The 21451-nt window shown below is 41.7% G+C and overlaps 1 protein-coding gene across 1 annotated transcript in view; it reads right to left on the minus strand.

The window, feature by feature from the left end:
- Positions 1 to 21451, minus strand: part of LOC145357577 (nuclear pore membrane glycoprotein 210-like) — a 166505-nt gene that overhangs the window by 20865 nt on the left and 124189 nt on the right. The window contains exons 30-34 of the mRNA XM_080211052.1: positions 18556 to 18730; positions 15602 to 15777; positions 9675 to 9895; positions 6426 to 6562; positions 6034 to 6160 (exon numbers count right to left, since the gene is read on the minus strand). Coding sequence (XP_080067178.1) covers positions 6034 to 6160; positions 6426 to 6562; positions 9675 to 9895; positions 15602 to 15777; positions 18556 to 18730 — 836 coding nt within the window. The remainder of the gene's footprint in view (positions 1 to 6033; positions 6161 to 6425; positions 6563 to 9674; positions 9896 to 15601; positions 15778 to 18555; positions 18731 to 21451) is intronic.

The raw sequence follows: 21451 nt of genomic DNA on the forward strand, positions 1-21451 counted from the left end.
TGACAATTTTGGCAGGACAAATAAAAAGCAAGTACTTCATTTAAATGATGAGAGATGTAGTGGGGTCTGGATGCCCGAGTGCATGAATCGCATAATCACAGTTAGTATTTCGGTGCAGCAAGTAATTAGCAAAACTAATAGAACATTATAGTTTATTGCAAGAGGAATTGAATACATCAGTGGGGAGGTTATGCTTCAGTTATACAACATATTGGTGAGACCACATCCAGAGTATTTGTACAGCATTGGTCTTCTTATTTAAAGGAACTTCTTATTTAAAGTAACTACACTGGAATCAATTCAGGAAAGGCTCATTCGATTAATACCTGAAATGGGCTGATTGTCTTATGAGGTTGGATAGGCTAAGCTTATGTTCTCCACAGCAGGCTAAGAGGTTGATTGAAATATGTAAGATCCTGAAGGGACATGGCAGGGTGGATGTGCAGAGAATCTAAAACTAGGGGCCATCTATTTGAGACAGACTTTTATTTTCTCTCAGAGTGCTGTGAGACTTTGGAATTCTCTTCCTCAAAAGATGATGGAGGCAGAGTTTTTGACTACCTTTAAGGCAGCAGTCGATTTATTCTTGATAAGTAAGGGGTAAAAGGTTATCGGGATGGAATGTGAAGTTTAAAATTAGATCAATAGAGACTCCTGCTCGAATTTGTATGTAAACACTCCTGTTGGGAATGCCTACTGATTTCCTTTTATTCACCCATGGGATGTGGTTATGGTTGGTCAGCATGCATTTATTCCTATTGAACTAAGTCATTTCGGAGCGCATGTAAAAGTCAACCACATTGCTGTAAATCTAGAGTCACTTGTAAGCCAGACCAGGTAAGGACAATGAACCAGCTTGTTTTTTATTACAACTGACAATGATTTCATGGTCATCATTAGACTTTTAATTCCAGATTTTTAGTGGATTCAAATTTCACCATCTGTCATGACTAGATTCAAACCTGAGTCCCCAGAGCATGAACCTGGGTCTTTGGATTACTAGTCCATGACAACATCACTTCACACCACCTGATTCTAAAGGTTTTGCTTGAAAGGCTCAGTCATGGTGAGTTACTAGAATAATTCCATTCATTTGACTGATTTCAAGAAGAGGGCAAAAAGAAAAAACACATTAAAATTCAGTCATTTAGAAATAAGTCACACAAAACTACAGAGAGTTTGAATGCATAAAATGCAACAAGCTATCTACTAACCTGTAACCTTATCTCGATAGGAGCACTAAGAAAGCATGTTTCTTATAACAGATACAAAGTATAGCCAGCCAACTGAGGAAACAATGTGATTGGTCAGAAAGCACTTCCTTGTCCCTCAAGATGGGGCATGACTCTGAGGTATTACGGAGAGTAAACCAGAACATACACTTTGGAACATGTGTTGGAATGTGTGTAGCAAAGGAAGAGAAGAATTGTTAAAATGACTGGAAAACAGAATGGTAGTTAACTTTATGGCTACATTTTAAATATTTTACTGAATTGATTCATTTTAACATGTTTAGGTGTATATCATGGGGCTGATAAGAATTGTCATATTGGTTGTTTCTGATTTTTTTGCCGCAATGTGTTTGAAATTTTTGCATTTAAAATTTCCTATGATTCTCTTTCAGGAAAATAATCTTTTCCTCTCCTGCCGGCCATCCATGGTTCCTCAAATAAATTGTGACGATACTGTGCCTTTAAGAAATGTATTTCTATCATGTTTCTTGTGAGGGGTATGTTTATAATTCAGTTCTGTTTTATACAGTGTTGATTTGTCTGCAAAACAGGCAGCTCATGTGTTGAGAATGCAGACTAATGATTGACTTTAATTAGGGGTGAGTTTGTTTTAATCTGAGTAAATGCATTTTTGTTTTTTCCCTTGTGTTTCAAATTAGGCTGATTTGACAAGAGTCATGTGTTTAAGAGGAGGAGCTAAGCTTACAGGAAAAAGCAGGCAGTTACTGCCGGGTATTGAAAGAAGCAAGAAGTGTCTCCAGAGGCTGCAGTTTGCGATCTGCTAGAAGAAATAAATCTCCCTCTCTGTCGCTCGAGGCTTGAGGACTGGCAGTCCAAGTACAAGCACATGAGCCTGCACATTGCCAACTGTTTTTAAGAGGAGCTTAATTCTATAAAAGGAATATTACTTGAATTGGAACTAATAGAGATAGGTTAGCAGTTAAGAATTATATATTGTCATGTTTAAGTGTTTCAGTTGGTAAAAGTTAAGTTAATCCATTTGTTATAATGAACTGCATTGTTAAATAAAGTTTGTTTTGATAAAAGCTTCCTAGTTTGTCAATAGGATCACACCTGGAGTGAAACATCTTATCCTTACACTAATGCCAAAATAGAAAAACTGTTGGGGTCTAGTCTGGCTTCATAATTTACTTTGGAGTTTCCGATCCATAGACAATGATGAGTAGAGGTTAATATCAGATCAGCTATAATATTACTGAAAGGCGAAGTAGACTCCAGAAGCCAGGTAATCTAACCCCGCTCTTAATTCATATGTTTGTATAAGCAGCACTATATAAAAGCCAGTTCCTATCAGGCAGTAATTCAGCCAAACACCAGTTTCCTGTCACCAATACCCTTTACTGTGCACCAAAGGAAAAGGCCATTCCTATAGCTTACAATCAGGTGGTCTTCACCTCAGGAATACAACTCCTGTTTGGGCAAAGTTGTAGGTTTAAAAAAAATTTGCTGGCTGCTCCCTATTACATAAGCCTCTGCTCATTCAATAGGGTAGTTTCTACTCCATGAAGCCCACAGGTAGATCTAGTGATGATTCCCTGTGGCCTTTGTAGTTACCATAACATTCCTCTCCTTTTAGGTCAATGGCTGTCCCAGGACTCCCACGCTGAAGAGGTGCTCCGCTTGGGCGGAAGGCCATTGGAAATGTGGCTGGATCAGGTGGTGGAAAGGGGACTTTTGGAGAGGACATTGCAGAGTTACTGAAGCAAGTTCCTCCTCAGGTTCCACTTCAGCTTGGAGACCCATATCTTTGCTATCTGTAGGCGCCAAAGTGGTGAGCTTCAATCTGAGAGGTGACACAGGCAGAGGTTATCTCCATGGCTGGTGGTGGCTCGGGCAAGGACACCCTAGTCCTGAGGTGGTCTAAGTGCCTCCTTAGGGTTTAACTCTGACCTTTAACGTTTTAAGATAATGGTGCTGTTTCTCCATAATGATCCCAAGGAACCATCTGAGACCATCCTTGATGTTTCTTTCGTGAACCAGGTTACCTGTTGCAAAAATTGTTTGTGTCCTTATGGATTCAAAGTTTCTTATTTCGTTTTCATGTTGGGACTCCACCATGCCAGGCAAGTTTAGAAATAGTAGGCTCAATTTGATACAAAAGCAGTCATCCCATCAGTAGTCCTGTTGGAGCAACACCTGTTGTGACGTGCAGTGTGGTCTAGTAATTGAACAAAAATCATGCCTGTTTAGTCTTCATGGATGCTGCAGTTGTTTCTTCATATCATTTTTGGAGGTTTGAATCTCCCGTTCCGCCACACCATTTGACAACAGGTGATAAGTTGCAGTCTGGGCATATTGGATACCACTGGGGAGCATAAAGTTCTGGAAATCCGCGCTAGTGAAGCTATGCCATTATGGTATTCATATATGCTGAAGCTTTATTGCAGTTTCTCAATCGTAGCCTAAGTAATTGTGGAACCCATGTGGTGTACCTCCAACTACTTGGATTGTGCATCTGCCATTATTAGAAAATATAGAACCCATAAAGGGACATGCCACATTCACCCATGGCCTACCAGGTCACTCCCATGGATGTAGGAAGCCTGAGAGTGAGAGTTTTTGATTTTGCCAGCACAGCTCACATTGCTTCACCAAGGCTATGATGTCGGAATCATGACCGGGCTATCAAACTCATGGCCAGCATCTTCATTTCTGTAATTTTAATATTCCTGGGTGAATATCATGTAGTTCTGTTAATATTGGATGTCGTTCTCAGGGTGGAACAATTACTTGGGATTCTGACAGAATGATCCCATCCTCAACAATAAGTTCAGATTTCTTAATGAGATGGTGTTTCATTTCTTTGGAGGGTCTTTTTTTTTTTAAAATCCACATTGTAAGATTATGTGCCTAATTTTGAATAAGGTTTGGTCTTCTTGGGTCCATGCTTTAACCTGCCTTGCTGACACTGGCAAGGTCTCCGATAATGTCAAGATCATCATATCCTCGTCTAATGCTGGTGAAGGAGCCAGGCTTGTGGGCAATGGGAAGCATTCAGTGCGACCGCATTGGCTATCTGGGTCACAGTATTCTAGAGTTCTGTAGGCCATCAATAACAAGGCCCAGTTCTAGCTGAGCAGATGCGATGGGAGGAGATATGCTTTAACTTCTTTGAAGAAGCCCAGCAGTAGTTTATCGTTGGTAACTAGAAAAATGTTGACCATAGACATATTGATGGAACTTTGTCACACCAAATGTGATCGCCAACCCTTCCTTCTCAATTTGAGGATATCTTCAATCTGTATCTGAAAGGGTCCTGGAGGCATAAGCAGTGGGCTTCTCTGCCCTGTCTTTCCAGCAATGTGACAGCAAGGGGGCCAGCACGGAAGCCAAATTTGGGCTAAATTTTCCATAATAAATAACTGACCCCAGGAAGGTATTTAACTCTCATGTTTTCTTGGGGTCGCCGCCTTCTTGATGGTCTTTATCTTCTACTGGATATGACTCCTTGCCATCTACTCAGTAGCCTAAATAGGTTACTTCAGCTGCTTGGAAAACTCACTTCTCCCTCTTCAAGTGAACTTCTGCTCTGGAAAATCGCTGCAAGACTTCTTCTTGGTTGGCCAGGTGTTCCTGTTCTGATGCCGTTGTGATCAAGACGGCATCTAAATATACTGCTACCTTGGGTAGTCTTTAAAGGATGTTATCCATAACTCTTTGGAAGATTGTATACACTGACGAGGCCCCTAAAACCAAAAGGGCATACCTGTCAAATCCCTTATGTGTGTTGATTGTCACATATTTCTGGGAGGACACATCCAATTCAAGCAGGAGATAGGCATGGCTCATGTCCAACTTGGAGAGTATCTTGCCACCTGTTAACTTGGCGTACAGATCTTCAATTCAGGGCACAGGATACTATCAGGTTTGGAGACTCGCCTGACTATCAGTTTATAGTCCCCTGCAAAGCCAAACTGACTTGTTAGGGATAAGAACAGGAACTACATGTCTGGCCCATTCTTCAAATTGCATAGGCTTTATTATACCCAACAATTTTCTCAGTATGATTTCCCCAGTGATTGTAAATTCCCAAGTTTCTCCTGTCTTCCATTTCCTGAATTACAGCTGTTTCTGGGATGTTATGTGAAGATGTTGGTTCAATTGATGTGCCGTCTCCATATTTACTATTATTAATTCCCCAGACTCATTTTCTATAGGATCATTGCTCACTCTGTTAACTTTTTTTTATGTATCTGTAGAAACTGTTACTGTTTGTCTTTATATTTCTAGCTAGCTTTCTCCCATACTCCAACTTCTCCTTCCTTGTCAATTTTTTGGTCTTTTTATTTGCTGTTTTTATATTCTATCCAATCTTCTGATCTGCCACCCATTTTTGTGCAATTACATGCTTTCTCTTTAAGTTTGACACTGGTGGGATCTTCTAGTCTTGCCATTGACAACCAGGTTTCCTGGTGGGGGGACAGGCAATCCATGCAAAATGCCGCAGACATTGATGGAACAGAAAGATCCCGCTGATGGTAAGCTGTCTCCACTGCTCGAAAATGAGCCGCGGGAGTCTGGAAAGTCTTGCCCTTTATCTTTAAATTCTTAAGTTGACCATGAATGGTTAGTCCTCCCCTCGGAATTTTTCTTTTTCATTGGAATGCATCTAGTGTATGCATTCTGAAATATCCCCTTAAATATTTACCACTGCATCGCTATTGACCTATCCCTCAATGATGCCCTTTTTACTGCAGGAATTAAAATACAGAAAGTGACTCATCAGTATCGCTTCACAACTATAATTTGCTACCTGTTTTTAGGAACAATGAGCACTCACCCCTCAAACTGCTATCTTTGTTCATGGTGGTCACAATAAATCTGTACACATTAAAATTAGGAAGACCAATTATGAATGTGAAACCATGAAAGGTAACAGTGACTTTTCCTACACCAGTAACTGTGATCTGAAATGGAAACAGAATTACTGCATATTGCAAAATTATTGCATGTACTTATGATAAAAATAACTAAGAGTTCAGTGTACATAAACCTATTGCAAGTTTTGGTTATAATCACAACTGGAAATCAAAGCAGAAAGGTGAACTTCCAGATAGTAAGAATGTAGTAGTAAAGAGTTACCCCTGAAATAATGCCACTTTGATCCTCACTCAATAATTGTACACAACTGATCTTACATAAAATGTACAGATTACATTATGGAAATCTTACCTCTCTGTAGGTTCTCACAATTCCTGGAATTTCGTAATAGACCATGGTAGATCCTGTGCTCCTTGTAACTCCCAACCCTGTGGCAGAATCGATCTGTAGAACTTCACTTGATAACAAATACCAGTTCCCAGGTTCACCTAAACAAATGTGTCGGTTTTGATCTCTACATAAGTAACCTAGCATTTTGAAAGACAACTTAGAGAACCTCTTTAGGAGATATCAGGTACAGAAGAAGCAATTTCAATTACATGTAGTATTCAGCAATTATTCAAATATTATTACCAAGAAAACAAAGGAAAATGTTGCTTTCAAAATTAAATTCCATTAGCGTCTCAAAATTATAAATAGCAAAAACTTGATATGTTTAAGATTTTACAACTACAATATAGAATAACATGGTAAGAAGTCCCACAACACTAGGTTGAAGCCCAACAAGTTTATTTGGAATTGCTGCTCCTTCATCACAAGTGGAACTCACAGCAGCACTCCGAAAGCTTGTGATTCCAAACGAACCTGTTGGACTTTACTCTGGTGTTGTGAGACTTCTTGATGTGCCCACCCCAGCTCCACTTCACATGATAACTGGGACTGTGTGGTACAGCCAGCTAAGCCACTATCTCTCGCATCATTTGAAGTGAAACCTTTCTTTCTCTGTTATAAGGACCATGAATGAATTAAATTTAAGCAATTTCAATGCGTCTCCCATTATATAAAAGACAACGCCACAGATCTACTAAAACAGCAGGAAATTGTAATACAATAGACTTGGATATATGATGAACTAAATGGTCTCTGTTTTTGCTGAAATATCAATTATCCTAAGAAAACACAAATGTAACTGAATAATCCTCTGCATAGTAAATTAAAACGGATTGAAATTCACACTTCCAAACCCACTTTTACTACAGCCCAAATAAAATAAGTTTTACTAGCGGTGTCTACCTCAGTGGTTCCCAGCCTCTTCAGTAACACGGCATACTTCAATGAGACAAACAATTCCACGGCACACCCATTTTTTCTTTTCAACTGAGTCGATTACTCATAAATGCCCCACAATGTAGTAGTGAACCAACAGTGACCAATTACATGTAAGTGAGGGGTGGCCACTCAGTTTCCCATCTCCGTGGAGATGGAATGTTGGCACCTGCCACATTTTTGCCATGTTCCTTGTGGATACTTGCCTTTTCAGGCCATTCAAAAAGAAGGATTTGGAATGGCAGTATTACAACTAGCAGCAGACCTTAAATTATATTTATTTATATTTTATTTTAAATATTTTATTTTTAAAAATGCACATCTTAAATTAAGAATAGTTGAATTAAACATAGCTAATGTCGGGGAGAAAGAGGAAATATTACAAGTGATGATTTGCAAATTAAATTGACAAATGGTATGGCACTGAAATATAAGAGCAAGAAAAAGATTTTGATAGATGCGGAAATTGATCTGAACTGTTAAGATTGTAAATTTCTTTATTCAAATTGCCAAAATCTACACTGATTTTAGCAGGGGAACAAACAGCAAGTAATTTCCAGCAAACCTGCTCACCCACAAACTAAATATAATCTATAATTAGGATTTGGAGCAACACAATGCTTTTCAGTTAAAACCTTACAAGATTGCAATTTTATTAAATTATTAAACAATGGCCTGTTTAAATCTAAAAATTAAATGCAAATGTCGCCAATTCTAAGCATCACACTTTTTTTATTCTCTATCATTCATTTGAAACCAGGGTCCCAGAAGAGCTGCAAGATGTGGACTGATTGAGGATTGAAACATCCAGAAACAGGTGGACAATAAGTCTGATGTGAAATAACTTTGCTGAATCAGCTGGTGTCCTCTGACCTGAGCCAGGATTCTTGGGACAGTGCAGCTGAACAGGGACGAGTTGGAGATGAATGTACTTCTGCTGCTCAGGGCATGTTTGGGTGCTGGCCTAGTTTTGCTGATTAGGGTTCTCACTGGCCCAGGCTTCTCCTGTTCTGCTGATCAGTGATGGAACAGCGCCACTCTGGTCACTTAGCTATTGCTAGCGCCGAGCTTCAACCAGCAGGCAATTCAGTCCTCATGGTAAGACATGTGGAGAGAGGACTGCTCAGAATGCGGGGGGGGGAGCAGCAGCAGCAGCAGCAAAGGGAAGGTGCTGAACACATCACCACAAATGGCTTTTGGCAATCTGCCCAAAGGCTCCTTCCAAGACAGGAAGGTGAGGAGGCGGAGGAGCCTGTTGTCGCCCACGTTGTGGCAGGGGCACCCACTGGCCATATCGTAGAGGTGTTGACCTCTGTGGGAGTGCTGCAGCCTCTCACTGGCTGGTGTCAAGGTACTGTTGGCCCCTGGCTATGACGTGCCTTGGATCAAACCGTGTGGAGCTTGATCAGCGGCAGTTCGCTGCTGCAGACACAGCAGACACAAGGGCTCCTGCAGGATCAAGCAGCAACATCTGAAGGACCAGAGCCACCCGGCTATCACTGACCCCCAAAGCTCTGCATCAACAGAGAGCAGCCGATGGCCCCAGAGCAAAAATGAAGTGGAGCCCAGCCTGGGAGAAGAAGCTGGGAAGATGTGGGCACAGGAAAAGTGCCAAAGTGACTGGCAGCTGTATAGATGGTTCCAGAAAGAGAGCAATGAGCCAGTGCCAAGAGGTGATCTGGCTGCTGGACAACAAGGTGAAGAAGAGGTGGCAACAGTTGAGAGAGAAACCACAGGAACAAACGGGCAGCAAAAGGACAAACAGTGAAGGAGAAAGCATCAACCTAAAACAAACAAAAATAAACCCACACCAATTTACTTTAAATCATATACACATGTTGTTTAACAAATAATCTTCTGCTCAATCTGCTGGACAGAGATTTTGTTTTCAGAAACGAAGCACTTGCCAATTTTGTGTCTGTATGTTGTAAAGCAAGAAAAGGAACAGACCAATTACAGATAGGATACATTTCTAACATTTTTTCTTATTGGCACATTTTGCATTTTGAAAATGTTATGTGAAAGTTGAATGGATAAATAGTACTGCTGGGGGTGGGGCGGGGGGCTGTTTTTCAGAAATAGCACTGCTAGGACCTAGGACAAAATTTGATGGCATACTTGAAGAGTTCTCACAGCACACCTGTGTGCCGTAGCACACTGCGTGAAAACCACTGGTCTAGCCCATATATTATATTTAGATAGCTGCTTTGGCTCTTGCTTCTGAGGAGGTGATTAAATTAAACTCTGTGGTTTATTTTCTATCACATAACTAACCTTCCTGGTTCACCAGCACGCTGCTGAAACATATTACATCACTCAGTGTCACATGCTCTGAAATGTTAGGCCATATTGCATATTGGGTCGGTATGGGGATATAATCTGCAATGCCCGGATGCTTGTAATCCCAAACTGCTAGTAGGGTCAATCCTATATTGGCAGCCTGTGCCACGTAAGTGTTATTCCTGGTACCAGGTCCAATCAGCAGTAGATCATCCCTAGATTGTTTCAAAAAAAATCAATTAATCTTGTAGGCAATGAAAATAAGATTTTCTTTGTGACATTCTGAAAAACAAACCGCTCATTTTGCAGTAATCATTCCTAAAATGTAATGAAAGTTGTAGGAAAGTAACTGTATGACATTTTTACTCATAGAAAACAATTTGTTACTGATAATAACTGCGTACACTTGGAGACTTTGAGATCAGCAAAACATATTTATTGAATCATAATTCTTTGTTAGCTTTTAAGAGTTGTATGCAATATTCCCTTTAAGCTGTGCAGTCACCCTAAAGTACTTACGCAGGCTTCATACTAGTGAGCCCCTTTAAATGATCATGTGTGCATCAGCGGCAAAGCAATTGAAGGGGCCACACATTTGAATAATCACTTGTGCACTCCAGAATAACTGAGGGGAACACTGGTTGTATGAATCAATTTATAAAGTTGATGTGAATTTATCTCTCAAAAGGAATCACAATTTGTTCCAAACTAGCATTAAGTTCATAGCTTTGTTCTTGCAGAATCTAGTTTTCAGTTTAGTTTATTTATTATTTACATTAGGCTTACATTAATGCTGCAATGAAGTTACTGTTAAAATCCCCTGGTCACCACACTTCGACACTTGTTCAGGTACACTGAGGGAATACTTAGCGTGGCCAATGCACCTAACCAGCACTTCTTTTGGACTGTGGGAGGAAACCAGAGCACCCAGACAAAACGCATGCTGACACGGGGAGAACGTGCAAAATCCGCACAGACACTGACCCAAGCCAGGAATCAAACCCGGGTCCCTGGCGCTGTGAGGCTGCGGTGCGCCACCATACCACTCTTCCTACATAATGTCATGATGGCATTCCTGAAACACTTGATACCAGTTGGCACCAATGTTTCCTTGGTGTCCTTTGGTGCTGATTTTGCCAATAAAGTACCTGTAATATTTAGTCCCAAAGAGGATTAAGATTACAGCCATTAGTCTTTTATTTGGACTATTATTTTTCTTAGATTTAGGGTTAGAGTGTTTTCTACTTGATGGGTATAGTTACAGAAATGAAAATTGGTGACGTGATATAGTAAGAGACATTTTATGAATTTATTAAGCTGATCTATTCTGTGAAAAAGACTGAATCTTTGCAGTTCTGGGGCAGCTATACTTTACATTGACAGCTTAGAAATCTGAAGATGAAAAATCATGCTTGCCATTCATGTGCCCTTTCTCTAAATTTTTTCCAGTAAATGGCAGGTTAAATATTAATGGTTTTCTTAAGGGAGAAATGTTAAGCTATCGATTTGTCACAGTCAAGTCCAAGGATTGTTAAGTAAATAGCTGGAATTTTACCCTCAGGATAAGTTGGCGCAGCTAGAAGTTGATGTAAAAACCTACTCCCACCAACATCGCTTTGTTAACACGACCAATTAGGGCCACCCAGCATAAAACACAATTGCTGGTCAGGTTTCCAGTGCACGGTTTCCAGCCCCCGTCTGACCACCCACGACCCCACACCGCCGATTAGTGTTGAGTGGCAGCAGGCACCCCCCCCCCACCTACTCGAATGGGCTGCCCCTGTAGGTTTTGCCCCTGACCTGGCCCCGCCTCTGACCTGCACCTGCCCCTTGTGGGCCCACCCTAGAGGGCAGTCAGGATTACAGGCAAGCACTGCCAGATTGGCGATGCCCAAGGGGCACCTCCACCTTGCCCTTGACCTCCTGGGGGACCTCAACGGCCTCCAGCTCTACCGGCAAGGCCATCACACTGGGGACAATATGTGATCCTCACCAGAGAGAACCCTTCCCAGCGAGGCTACAAAGACAAGTGAGCCCAGGTGATTGTGTCCTAGGATCACTAATCACATGGAAATGAGCATGAAAATAAACTCAAATAATTTATTCAGCCTCTCGCCAAAAATGAGCATGAGGCTGAATGCACTGGATATCCAATGCCACTAAGATTGTGAGGCAAAAAAAAATTGGGTGTGAACCTGGTTTCTTGGCTCTCGCGCGATTTAGCTCATCGTGCCACTAGTCTCTCTGCTAGGTGGTCATCCATCAACAGTGAGCAGGGAGGGGCAAACACATCTCATGCTGCCCGACAAGATGCCTGTCATCGCTGTGGGCCCTTTTCAACGTGCTCAGGATGAGGCACCAGCTTCTCCACCCCTCTGCCAATGGCTGCTGCATCAGATGATACTGTGATGACTGAGGAGTGCCCAGCCATAGGGCTGGATGTATCCTCTCAGGTGAAGCCTGCTTAGGCTCTGGTAGCCAGAGGGTGACCGCCGAAGTCATCATGGTGACCAGAATAGCAAAGTCAGCGGGTTGGCTCCAATGCTGCTGCCATTAACAGGGAGGCAGCACCTGCAGACATAAGTTGAAGGCAACTTGAACGCAACAGGTGACATGTGCATTTATGATTTTGAAATTTGTGTTAGGAATGGCAATTCTGTATGACCTTTGTCTGTTCATGTGCAATCACATGAACATTTATTTCATTTTAATGGGCTGAGCGATTGTTTGCAGAAGAGACAGTGCCACTGGCTTCAGCAAGCATTGATGCCTTGGATGTCTGGCCAAAGGTTCACAGGATCAAAGCTTCCCTGAAGTTTCCAGTCGTTTGCCCTCACCCTGGCACATCTGCAGGCTCTTATTCTGACCCATCACAGGAGTCATTCTGCTTGGTTGTAGAAGTGCCTCGCATTCCTCAGCCATCACTTGGTTCCTTGTTCCCAAAATCAGAATGTAAAAGGCACAGAATACCACAACTATGAGGGAAACATGTTCTGGAGGATACTACAATGATAGGACAAGACAAGCTAGTGCTTTGCTGGCAGCCTGCTGGTTCTTCCCACCACCATCCTGTTCTATCTCTCCTTGGCCTCAATTCTTGGGTGATGTAATGGGATCTTCAGTTACCTCCTCAAGGGATAGCACTCGCTAAACAAGAACCATCTATCCAATCGTGCAGAAGCCACAAACAGCCTTGGTACTTGTGAGTGCTACAAGATCGATGAAAATATCATGTGAACTCCCAAGATAATGGGCAGAAAATTGGAGAATCTGTGACCTGTGATCACAGACGATCTGAACATTTACTGTTCTGTCAACGAAAGTTGCCAGCTCATCTGACAACACCTTAACAGCATGAATAACATCTATTTCACCTGGGGTGGGTGGGACCCAACCATTGCAGGGAAGCCTCATGTTCTCTCTCCATGTGGCTTGCCTTATTTGTCTGGCAGTGGATGATCATGCGAATGTGTCTGAAGATAGCATCAGTCACCAGTTTGATGCAACTGTGTACACCTGATTAAGGCATACTGCACAGATCTCCCACTGGGCTCTGAAAAGAACTGGATATGTCAAAGTTAAGAGCTACTATAACCTTCAAAGCCACCACAAGGGATGTTTGTTCATCCAAGTTGGAGGCCATTTCCTAACCTATCAGTGAAATATTGCTGTCACTGTGTCCCTGGAAAGTTGAAGTGCTGACTGTAAACTCTAGCAACTTGAAGCCATCTTGAGTTAACTCTCTTGCCTTGGTCTCCCTATTGGCCCTGCACCAACTAAGCCCATGCTTCTCCTCTTAAAGTTCTCTCCCTGATTTGATTTATTACTGTCACAAATATTAGTATACAGTGAAAAGTATTGTTTCTTGCGTGCTATACAAACAACGCATACCATTCATACAGTTCATAGTGGAGAAGAAATGAGAAGTTGCAGAATACAGTGTTACAGTTATAGCTAAGTTGTAGAGAAAGATCAACTTAATATAAGGCAGGTCATCCAAAAGTCTGATGGCAGCAGGGAAGAAGCTGTTCTTGAGTTGTCTGATCTCAGATTTTTGTATCTATTTCCCCAAAGGAAGGTGACGGAATAGAGTATGTCTGGGGTGTGTGGGATTCTTTATTAGTTAGCTGCTTTTGTGAGGCAGCAGGAAGTGTAGCCAGAGTTAATGGATAGGAGGCTGGTTTGATGGATAGAACAAAAGTTTACTCACCTCCTACCAAGAATAGAACTGAAAAGCACAAAACAGCTGAGCAATTAAAATCATCCTCTATATCCAGTCTATGATAACTGCATCTTAATAATATGTGAACAGTTGATTGAAGTTGCTTGAAGGCCAGATACTTGTCTGAAAAGAGTGAAGCTTTTCAGATGGACAGGGCTACATGCACAACCCTTTGTAGTTTCTTGTGGTCTTGATCAGAGCAGGAGTCATACCAAGCTATGATATATCTGAAAAGGATGCTTTTTATAGTGCATCTGTAAAAATTGGTGGGACACTGGTCAGGCTATCATGGCATCCTCTTCCTCTTGCCCCCTCTTCCTGTTCAGAGGAGGTCCAACCAGCAGAAGACACTGTTCCCATCAGTTGAGATGCTGAGGACCAGTGCCTTTCAAAAGAAAGGTCATTGTGCTGCAATCCTCAGGGAAGCCTTCCAGGAAAAATTAGGTCTTGAAATGCTGAGAAATAGGCTTGAAAAGCAATGAAATGCAAAGGAACTCACACAGTGACAGGCTGCAAGAACAAGAAAGTGTTGCTGATCCAAGAGCCTTTTATCCTGTATTTGGATGAAGAAGTGATAAAAATGTGATTTCCGCCCATCCATTTTATCTGTGTGGCGAACTGAAAATCGCATGAACAATGCAAAAATTGCAGCGTATTGACTTGTTGATGGCCTTAATTGGCCCATTAATTTTTAGTGGGTATGCATCCAATTTGTGTGCAGCCTAGTGTTGGGCTGATATTTTATTGGGTCAAGCACATTCCTGACCCTCCACCCCCAAAGTAAAATTCTGGCCAGTGAGTCTGAAAAAGCAAACTCAATGCTGGAGTTAAGGATAGTGAACTGATGTGGTGGCACAGTGGTTAGCACTGTTACGTCAGAGCACCAGGGACCTGGGTTCGATTCCCGGCTTGGGTCACTGTGTGTAGTTTGCACATTCTCCCTGTGTCTGCGTGGCTTCCTCCGACACTCCAAAGATACACGGGTTAGGTGCATTGGCTATGCTAAATTGATCCTTAATGTCCCGGGATGCATAGGTTGGAGGAATTAGCAGGGTAAATATGTAGGGATAGCATAGGTGGAATTGTTGTCGGTGCAGTCGTGAAGGGCCGAATGGCTTCCTGCTGCACTGTAAAGATTTGATTCTATGTGGAATCGTGATATTTGTTTCCGTAAGGAAAGGGAGTGGCAAGTTATGGAATCAATAATGCAATGCTTGTTGTTCATGCACTGACACTTACAAATGGAAAACCAGTGTTTTATTATTGTTGTGTTCAATACAGTATCGTACCACACTATGGGGCTCCCGAGCATTATGTGCTAGGTTCCAGCCATGCCAATTGATAATGCAAATAACCTAAACTTTGCATTATCAATTCCCTTTGGACATATAAATGGTAAATCTGGACTATATAAATTGATTCTGGTACAGATGATGCTTTTAATTGCCTGTTGAGCAAGGAGTTGAATGGAGAATGAGGAATGAAGAGAATGTTAGCTACTCATTCTTGAAAGGTCTTTAACAAGAATATCACCCTCTATCTGGCACTAATCAATGATTATCACCAAGAGCTCACTAATGTAACAAGAAAGCAGTATGTGTTTGGTTAAAGCTTTAAAACAATTTTGTATCAATATAGATTCCTTGTACCTTTCCTTCAAGGTATATTATCAGTCTTTATACTTAAAAGTGTTGCTCACCTGTTAAGAGCTAAATACAGTTCTGTGTTGTGCGCGTGGAACTGGTCTCCACTGAGGTCATAAAAGTTAACTGTAAAAGTCAATGTCATTCCAAGAGGAAAGGCAGCCAGTTCTTCGTTTTTGGCTACATACAACTTCGGACTAGTGTTAATACTGAGATACGCCACTGGAGCCACCTAATATCAATACAGTAAGTTGACTGAACCTTAATAAGCACTTAAGATGAACGTTAGTCTAGATTAATGACTATTAAAAACAAGTAAAGCAATTTTCAAAACTTTCAGCTGTGTGTAGAGACAACAAGAAGAACTAGGGTTTATTTGTAATGGTATGTTACCAATTAACAACTGTGCAGAGCCATAAACAATTACCATTGCCAAAGCTTCTGGGGGGGGGGGGGGGGGGGCGTTGAAGGGACGAGAGAGAGAGGGGAATGCTCCTGACATCTTAATAGTTGTTCATGGATATTAAAGTTGACAATAAACTATTAATGCTGGTTATATACTGACTAGATTTATGCAGGAATAGGTTAATGTCAGCTTCAAAAATCCAAGGAGTTAACAGTCCCCAATGGTTCCCTCAGTTTCCAGTAAAAAAACTGCAGGAAAAGCAGAAAGTTGCAAGTCTGACCTTCAGTCAGTGCTAAATTGAATACATTTGGCTTCAGTAGTTCTGGGGTAGGGTGAGAAATGAACCAAATTGCTTCCTTCTGTTTGCAACATATTGATTCATACAAGACAAATGGGCATCTGATGATAGCAAGATCACTTGGTTGTGATGCAACAATCAAATAGTCTGCTGACAACAAGGGCTGACAGGACCCTGATGTCAGTGTAAAAAGCAAATCCCGAGGCTGCACTTGGCAGACAGCGGATCTTGCTCAGCAATTTTATTATTGGCGTCCTCCTAATTGGCTGCCTCTGGCTTTGCCGCCCAATTAAGGATGGCGGACAGGCTCCTGACACTGCCAGTCCAATCATAGAGCCACCAAATCTGAAGCTTCAGCAGCGATATCAGAAGTGCTGGCTGCTGAGGAATGCTGGAGACCTGGGGAACCCCTGAGGGGAGATCACTGAAGCTGTCACACTGTCCACAGCCCCATCATCCTTCCTCTATATCCTTCATGAGCTGGGGCAAGAAGGCTGTTTCCATTTGCTAGCAACTTGCCTGGAATCATTGTTCCACTGCTGGCAACAAAATAAAATGACTCTTGGCTGGGTTTTTAATTATTTAAATCCTGCAATCTGTCCCACTGTTAGTAAAATGCCCCAAAGCTGGGACTAGGTTGGGGTGCTGAACAGACCTGGCTCCTGTGACTCAGGGGCTGGTAAAACTCTGGTCTAACTGTCCATCTCACTCTCACACAAATAATTACTATTCAGATAAAGTATTGATGGGTAAGTGTCAGCTTTGAACTCTATTGCTGTGAGGTACTGTGAGGTGAGGTACTAGAGGCGACAAAGGCAGAAAATTAGTGAGAGAAAATCATGAACAATTAAGTGCAAAATATTTACAAACCCCAAAACAGATGAAAAACATTCTGATTTAGCAGCTCTACATTCATTGAGTTCTACAAAGTATAAATGATCCCAGACATGACTAGTAAGGCATTACAATGTGCAAAATACTTGGTGAGATGCATTGACACTGTTTTCAGAATTCCTTGAATTGGGACATACTCATGCCATTAAATACAACACACATGTTCACTGAATTGGGCTCCATATAATGGACATTTTGCTTTACTTTAAAATTTGATACACCATTGTTCAGTGCTCTGCAAGCAAAATTCTCCCAACTTGCCCGCCGCAGGGATTGTAGTGAATCAGACAAAAAATTCAGCAGACCATTCAAAAGGTCCATCGAACTTGGACAGGAATTTTAGGTCTTGGGGTGTGCTTGGCCAGAGAATCCCGCTCATTAACTATTCATAATGTTGTACAAGCATACCTGCATATGCACCAAGCGCACACTAAACTTTGGAGGAAAACAAAATAGCTGAATGAGGGGAGTAGAATTCAGCCAAAGTATGCCTCAAATTTGACAATCATGATGATAATAGGTTATAGGTTTTTATTTAGAGTACTTGTAGGAAATCATCTTACTGGTTCAACAGCAGAGATTTGCAGATGTAGAAGGGCTGATAAATAAAACATGGTCAGCTTTCTAAGCACTCCAATGTCTTGAATTTTAATGGCAAGATTTGTGTCTCTGTACTCCCAGGGCAGAATCCAGGTATGAAGATTTGGTGAAGTGCCTCGACAGCAATATAGTTCTATCTCTAATCCTCATTCTAGTTACAAGTCTACTAGATTAGTTACTAGACCTGGTCTTTCATATGTCCTCAAGAGTACCTCTAAGCATCTTACTCCAAGGCTTTCAGCAACGTTTCACTGTAATGAATTGGGACTGCATTATGACAATCTCAGGGTTAATTTGTTTATGGTTTCTTTTACTTGTCAGGGTTAGGTGGCATAAGATCTCTACTTTGCACATCCACATTGTAGCAAAGTTGAGATCAAGACCATACTGTGCACATTATTGCTTTATATTTTTAGGCTGCAATGAACCATATCATTCAGTGAAGCCATTTCTAATTTCTTGCACCTGCCAAATCCATGGCCACTGCAATCTAGACGGTCCCCTCCAAATCACTCATCCTTCTGACTTAGAAATATAACCGTTCCTTCCTTGTTACTGAATAAAAATCCTGGAACTCCCTCCCTAACAGCACTGTATGCCTCAAATTTTGTGCTCCTACACTTGAAGGACTTCAGCAGTTCAAGCAGGTATCTTGTCACCACCTTCTCAAGGACATTAAGGGATGAGCAATAAATGCTGCCTAACCAGTGATGTCTACATCCCCCAAATTAATAAAATAATAAAGTCATGAAGCTATTTAAAATCACCATTTATGATTCGCATTATAACTCATAAAATGGGACAGTACTTACTCTCACTCCTGTTACAATAGTTTGGTTCAGTCCAAAGTATTCGAGTGATGTTACTGTGAGTGCTGAAGAACCAGTTCTGGGCCCAGACATCAAGACACCATGTCCATCCTCCGTTATCACAGACTTATTATGAGGACATTTGCGCACTTCGTAGTTGACATAGGCTTTGCCATCCCTGTTGATTCCAAAAATGGAACTTTAAAACCATAACCTTAGTATAGGTATATATATTTACTATAATCGTATACTTTTTTCCCGAGAGTGGAACTTTCCTGTGGGTTTGGGAACTCTGCCATTAAGTTCAACTGGGGATCAGAAGTCCATGCCACAGGAAGATGGGTGATTGAATTAGGCAGAAGCCGGAATTTTGATTTGCCAATGGTGGGTTGATATGCAGAGTTTAACTCAGCAGTGTGTCAGAACTCACACTGTCCTGTGGCAGGCTCCCACTTGTATGTCATGGATAGTCATTCGCATGAAATCTTTTGTAATTATGTCCTGCCTTTAAGATAAAGTCATTGGCACATGTGAATATCATGGTATCCAGTTCACATATATGTAAAGGTGGCATGTGCCTAAGATGGACAGTTTTCCTTGTTGAACTTCATGACACAAGGGAGAGGAGTAGGAGAATGACAGCTTGTATGGAGGCTCAGGACCAGCAAGCGCAAGTCAGGGGACAGTTGTGGGGTGGCGGGGTTAATGGAGGTCTGAGGGTTCTTCCAACAGATCTGTGATGAATCTTGGACAATGGGTGGCCATTGAAACATTCTGGCAGTGATACACAGCCCCAGTTTGATCTGCAGGTTATTTTAAAGCCCATCCGTAGCTGCAGCATGGTGGTTTTCACCAATGAGAAGCTACCCCTGTCATGGAATTGCATGCTTCCTATGCATTTCACTGGCATCTTAAGTTTTTACTGTGGGAAACAGGAAAGAGCAAGGGAATGGAAATGACACACATTTACAAGTTCACATTAGGAATGGCATGTCAAAGTTAAAATTCTGTTCTACGTGGATAACAGTCGCTGGGCTGCGATGTTCCCTGAATTAACCAATTAGTGGTCAGAGGGCAGCTCGCTGTCCAATTAAGAATGGCAAGCTAACCGGAAGTTCTCCATTCCTGAAAAAGCAGCAGTCTGCTTGGGAGGGTGATCCAAAATAAATAATTAAAATAAAAATGCCCTTAGCATCTGGGCTACGGTTGCGGATGGGGAACCCAAATTGGCCTGCTGGGCTGCCCGCTGGAGAGTCACCTTCAGGTAGCTATACGGGTCTTCGATGCCTCCAAAAGCTGATTGGAAAATTTCCATTCAACCTCTGACAATATAGGCCTCAATGGACCTTTAATGAGCCTTAATTGACCACCTGAAGAGCCTGGGTCCTTGCCTTCTGCTTCTGAGAAAGTAGTCTGGGAGTAAGACGGTGCCAGAAAACTAGCCTGCTCATATGGAAATTCCATGCCTGCTGCCTCCATGCTCATCCCCATTGAGGCATATAAATTCAGTCCAAAAAGGAACAGTGATTTCCAGTAATCCAGATACTTATATATTAAATATTATTTGCTTTCTTGGTAACTGGAAGCTATAGGAGGTTAGACACTGACCATAAAGTTTTGGAGCAGGCTCCATATCCAGCACTAACCCATGAAATGAAAGTTTCCTTTGTCTGCTGCTTGTAAGGTTCCTAACTGAATTGAATTTGGGCAGTCTAGTTCCTTTATGGCATGGGCATACAGCACAAAATTGTCACTAATTCAGCACTAACTGGAAAAAGAACTTGAACAACCCAAGGGGGAACAGAGAAAATACCACTCTGGCTCAACAGAATTTTTTTTCTGAGAACATGGTTGGGGAAAATTATTTCAACTTAGGAAAGTCAAATTTACATCCAACTACTTGACTTGGAAGTGTTTAATATTGGCGCTGGGTGCCTGAAATGGGAAGTGCCTGTTGTCCAGAATTAACATCCTTGATGAGCGCCAAGATTTCAGAATCACTAACGAGGAATTACATTTCTTTCTCTTTGGCAAGTTAGCGCAGAGTGAGAACGCTGCCAATCAATGTCAATCTGCTACTAACCAACCACAATTTCCTCTCAGGACTCTCCTTTATTATTCAGGTTAAGTTTGAAATGACTGTTCTATCATTTATGTCCTATTTTTACTGGATGTCTGGTCTCATGACTTTCTTTTCCTCTTGAGTAAGCCCTTCCAGAAAGGAAAATCCTTCCACCTTGTTCGCATCATTTTACTTCCGGAAACAGCAAGCATTCCCTCATTGCCATAATATGCAGATCACAGCAAGCTACCATGATTGCTGAGACTTTTGGTGGGTTGTATTCCAGGACTTCCTCAGTTGGCAATGTTTGTAGTTGGAATGGAGTTAGAAAGAGTACTGGGAGGAAATAAGTGGGGAACTGGTAGCATATGAGATGCTGGGATTGGCAGGAATGAGTAGGTCAAATGTCTTCAGCAATAAGAAGCAAAACTAAATGGAGGAAGTGTGCCTGGGACGTATCTGGGATTGACAAGTGAGGATGCTTAGCCAATGAGTATCTCAAATTCTGAGTTTGATAGATTTTAAGCGTTAAGGGATTCAAGGGATAGAATGGGAAAGTGTAAACGTTCAAGGAAGGGATCATACGGCTTATTGCTGCCCCTATTTCTTTTGTTAATTAGTCCACTGAGTTACAATGAACAATAAAGCCCATCAATTCTGGCTGCAGATGATAATTAAATGCAGCTTCTCTTTGCTTTCTTTGTTAGCTTGGCAATACTTATCAATTACTAAGATACGAACAGACTATCCATTCTCTGTAACAATCTGTAGCCAGCCACTGGAGAATGAAATGTAGTGACCTACATTGTCTTGTTCTCAATGTTTTGGAGTTGTCAG

The sequence above is a fragment of the Carcharhinus amblyrhynchos genome, chromosome 23 (assembly GCF_965287045.1).
Source record: "Carcharhinus amblyrhynchos chromosome 23, sCarAmb.v2.hapA, whole genome shotgun sequence".
NCBI classification, from domain to species: domain Eukaryota; kingdom Metazoa; phylum Chordata; class Chondrichthyes; order Carcharhiniformes; family Carcharhinidae; genus Carcharhinus; species Carcharhinus amblyrhynchos.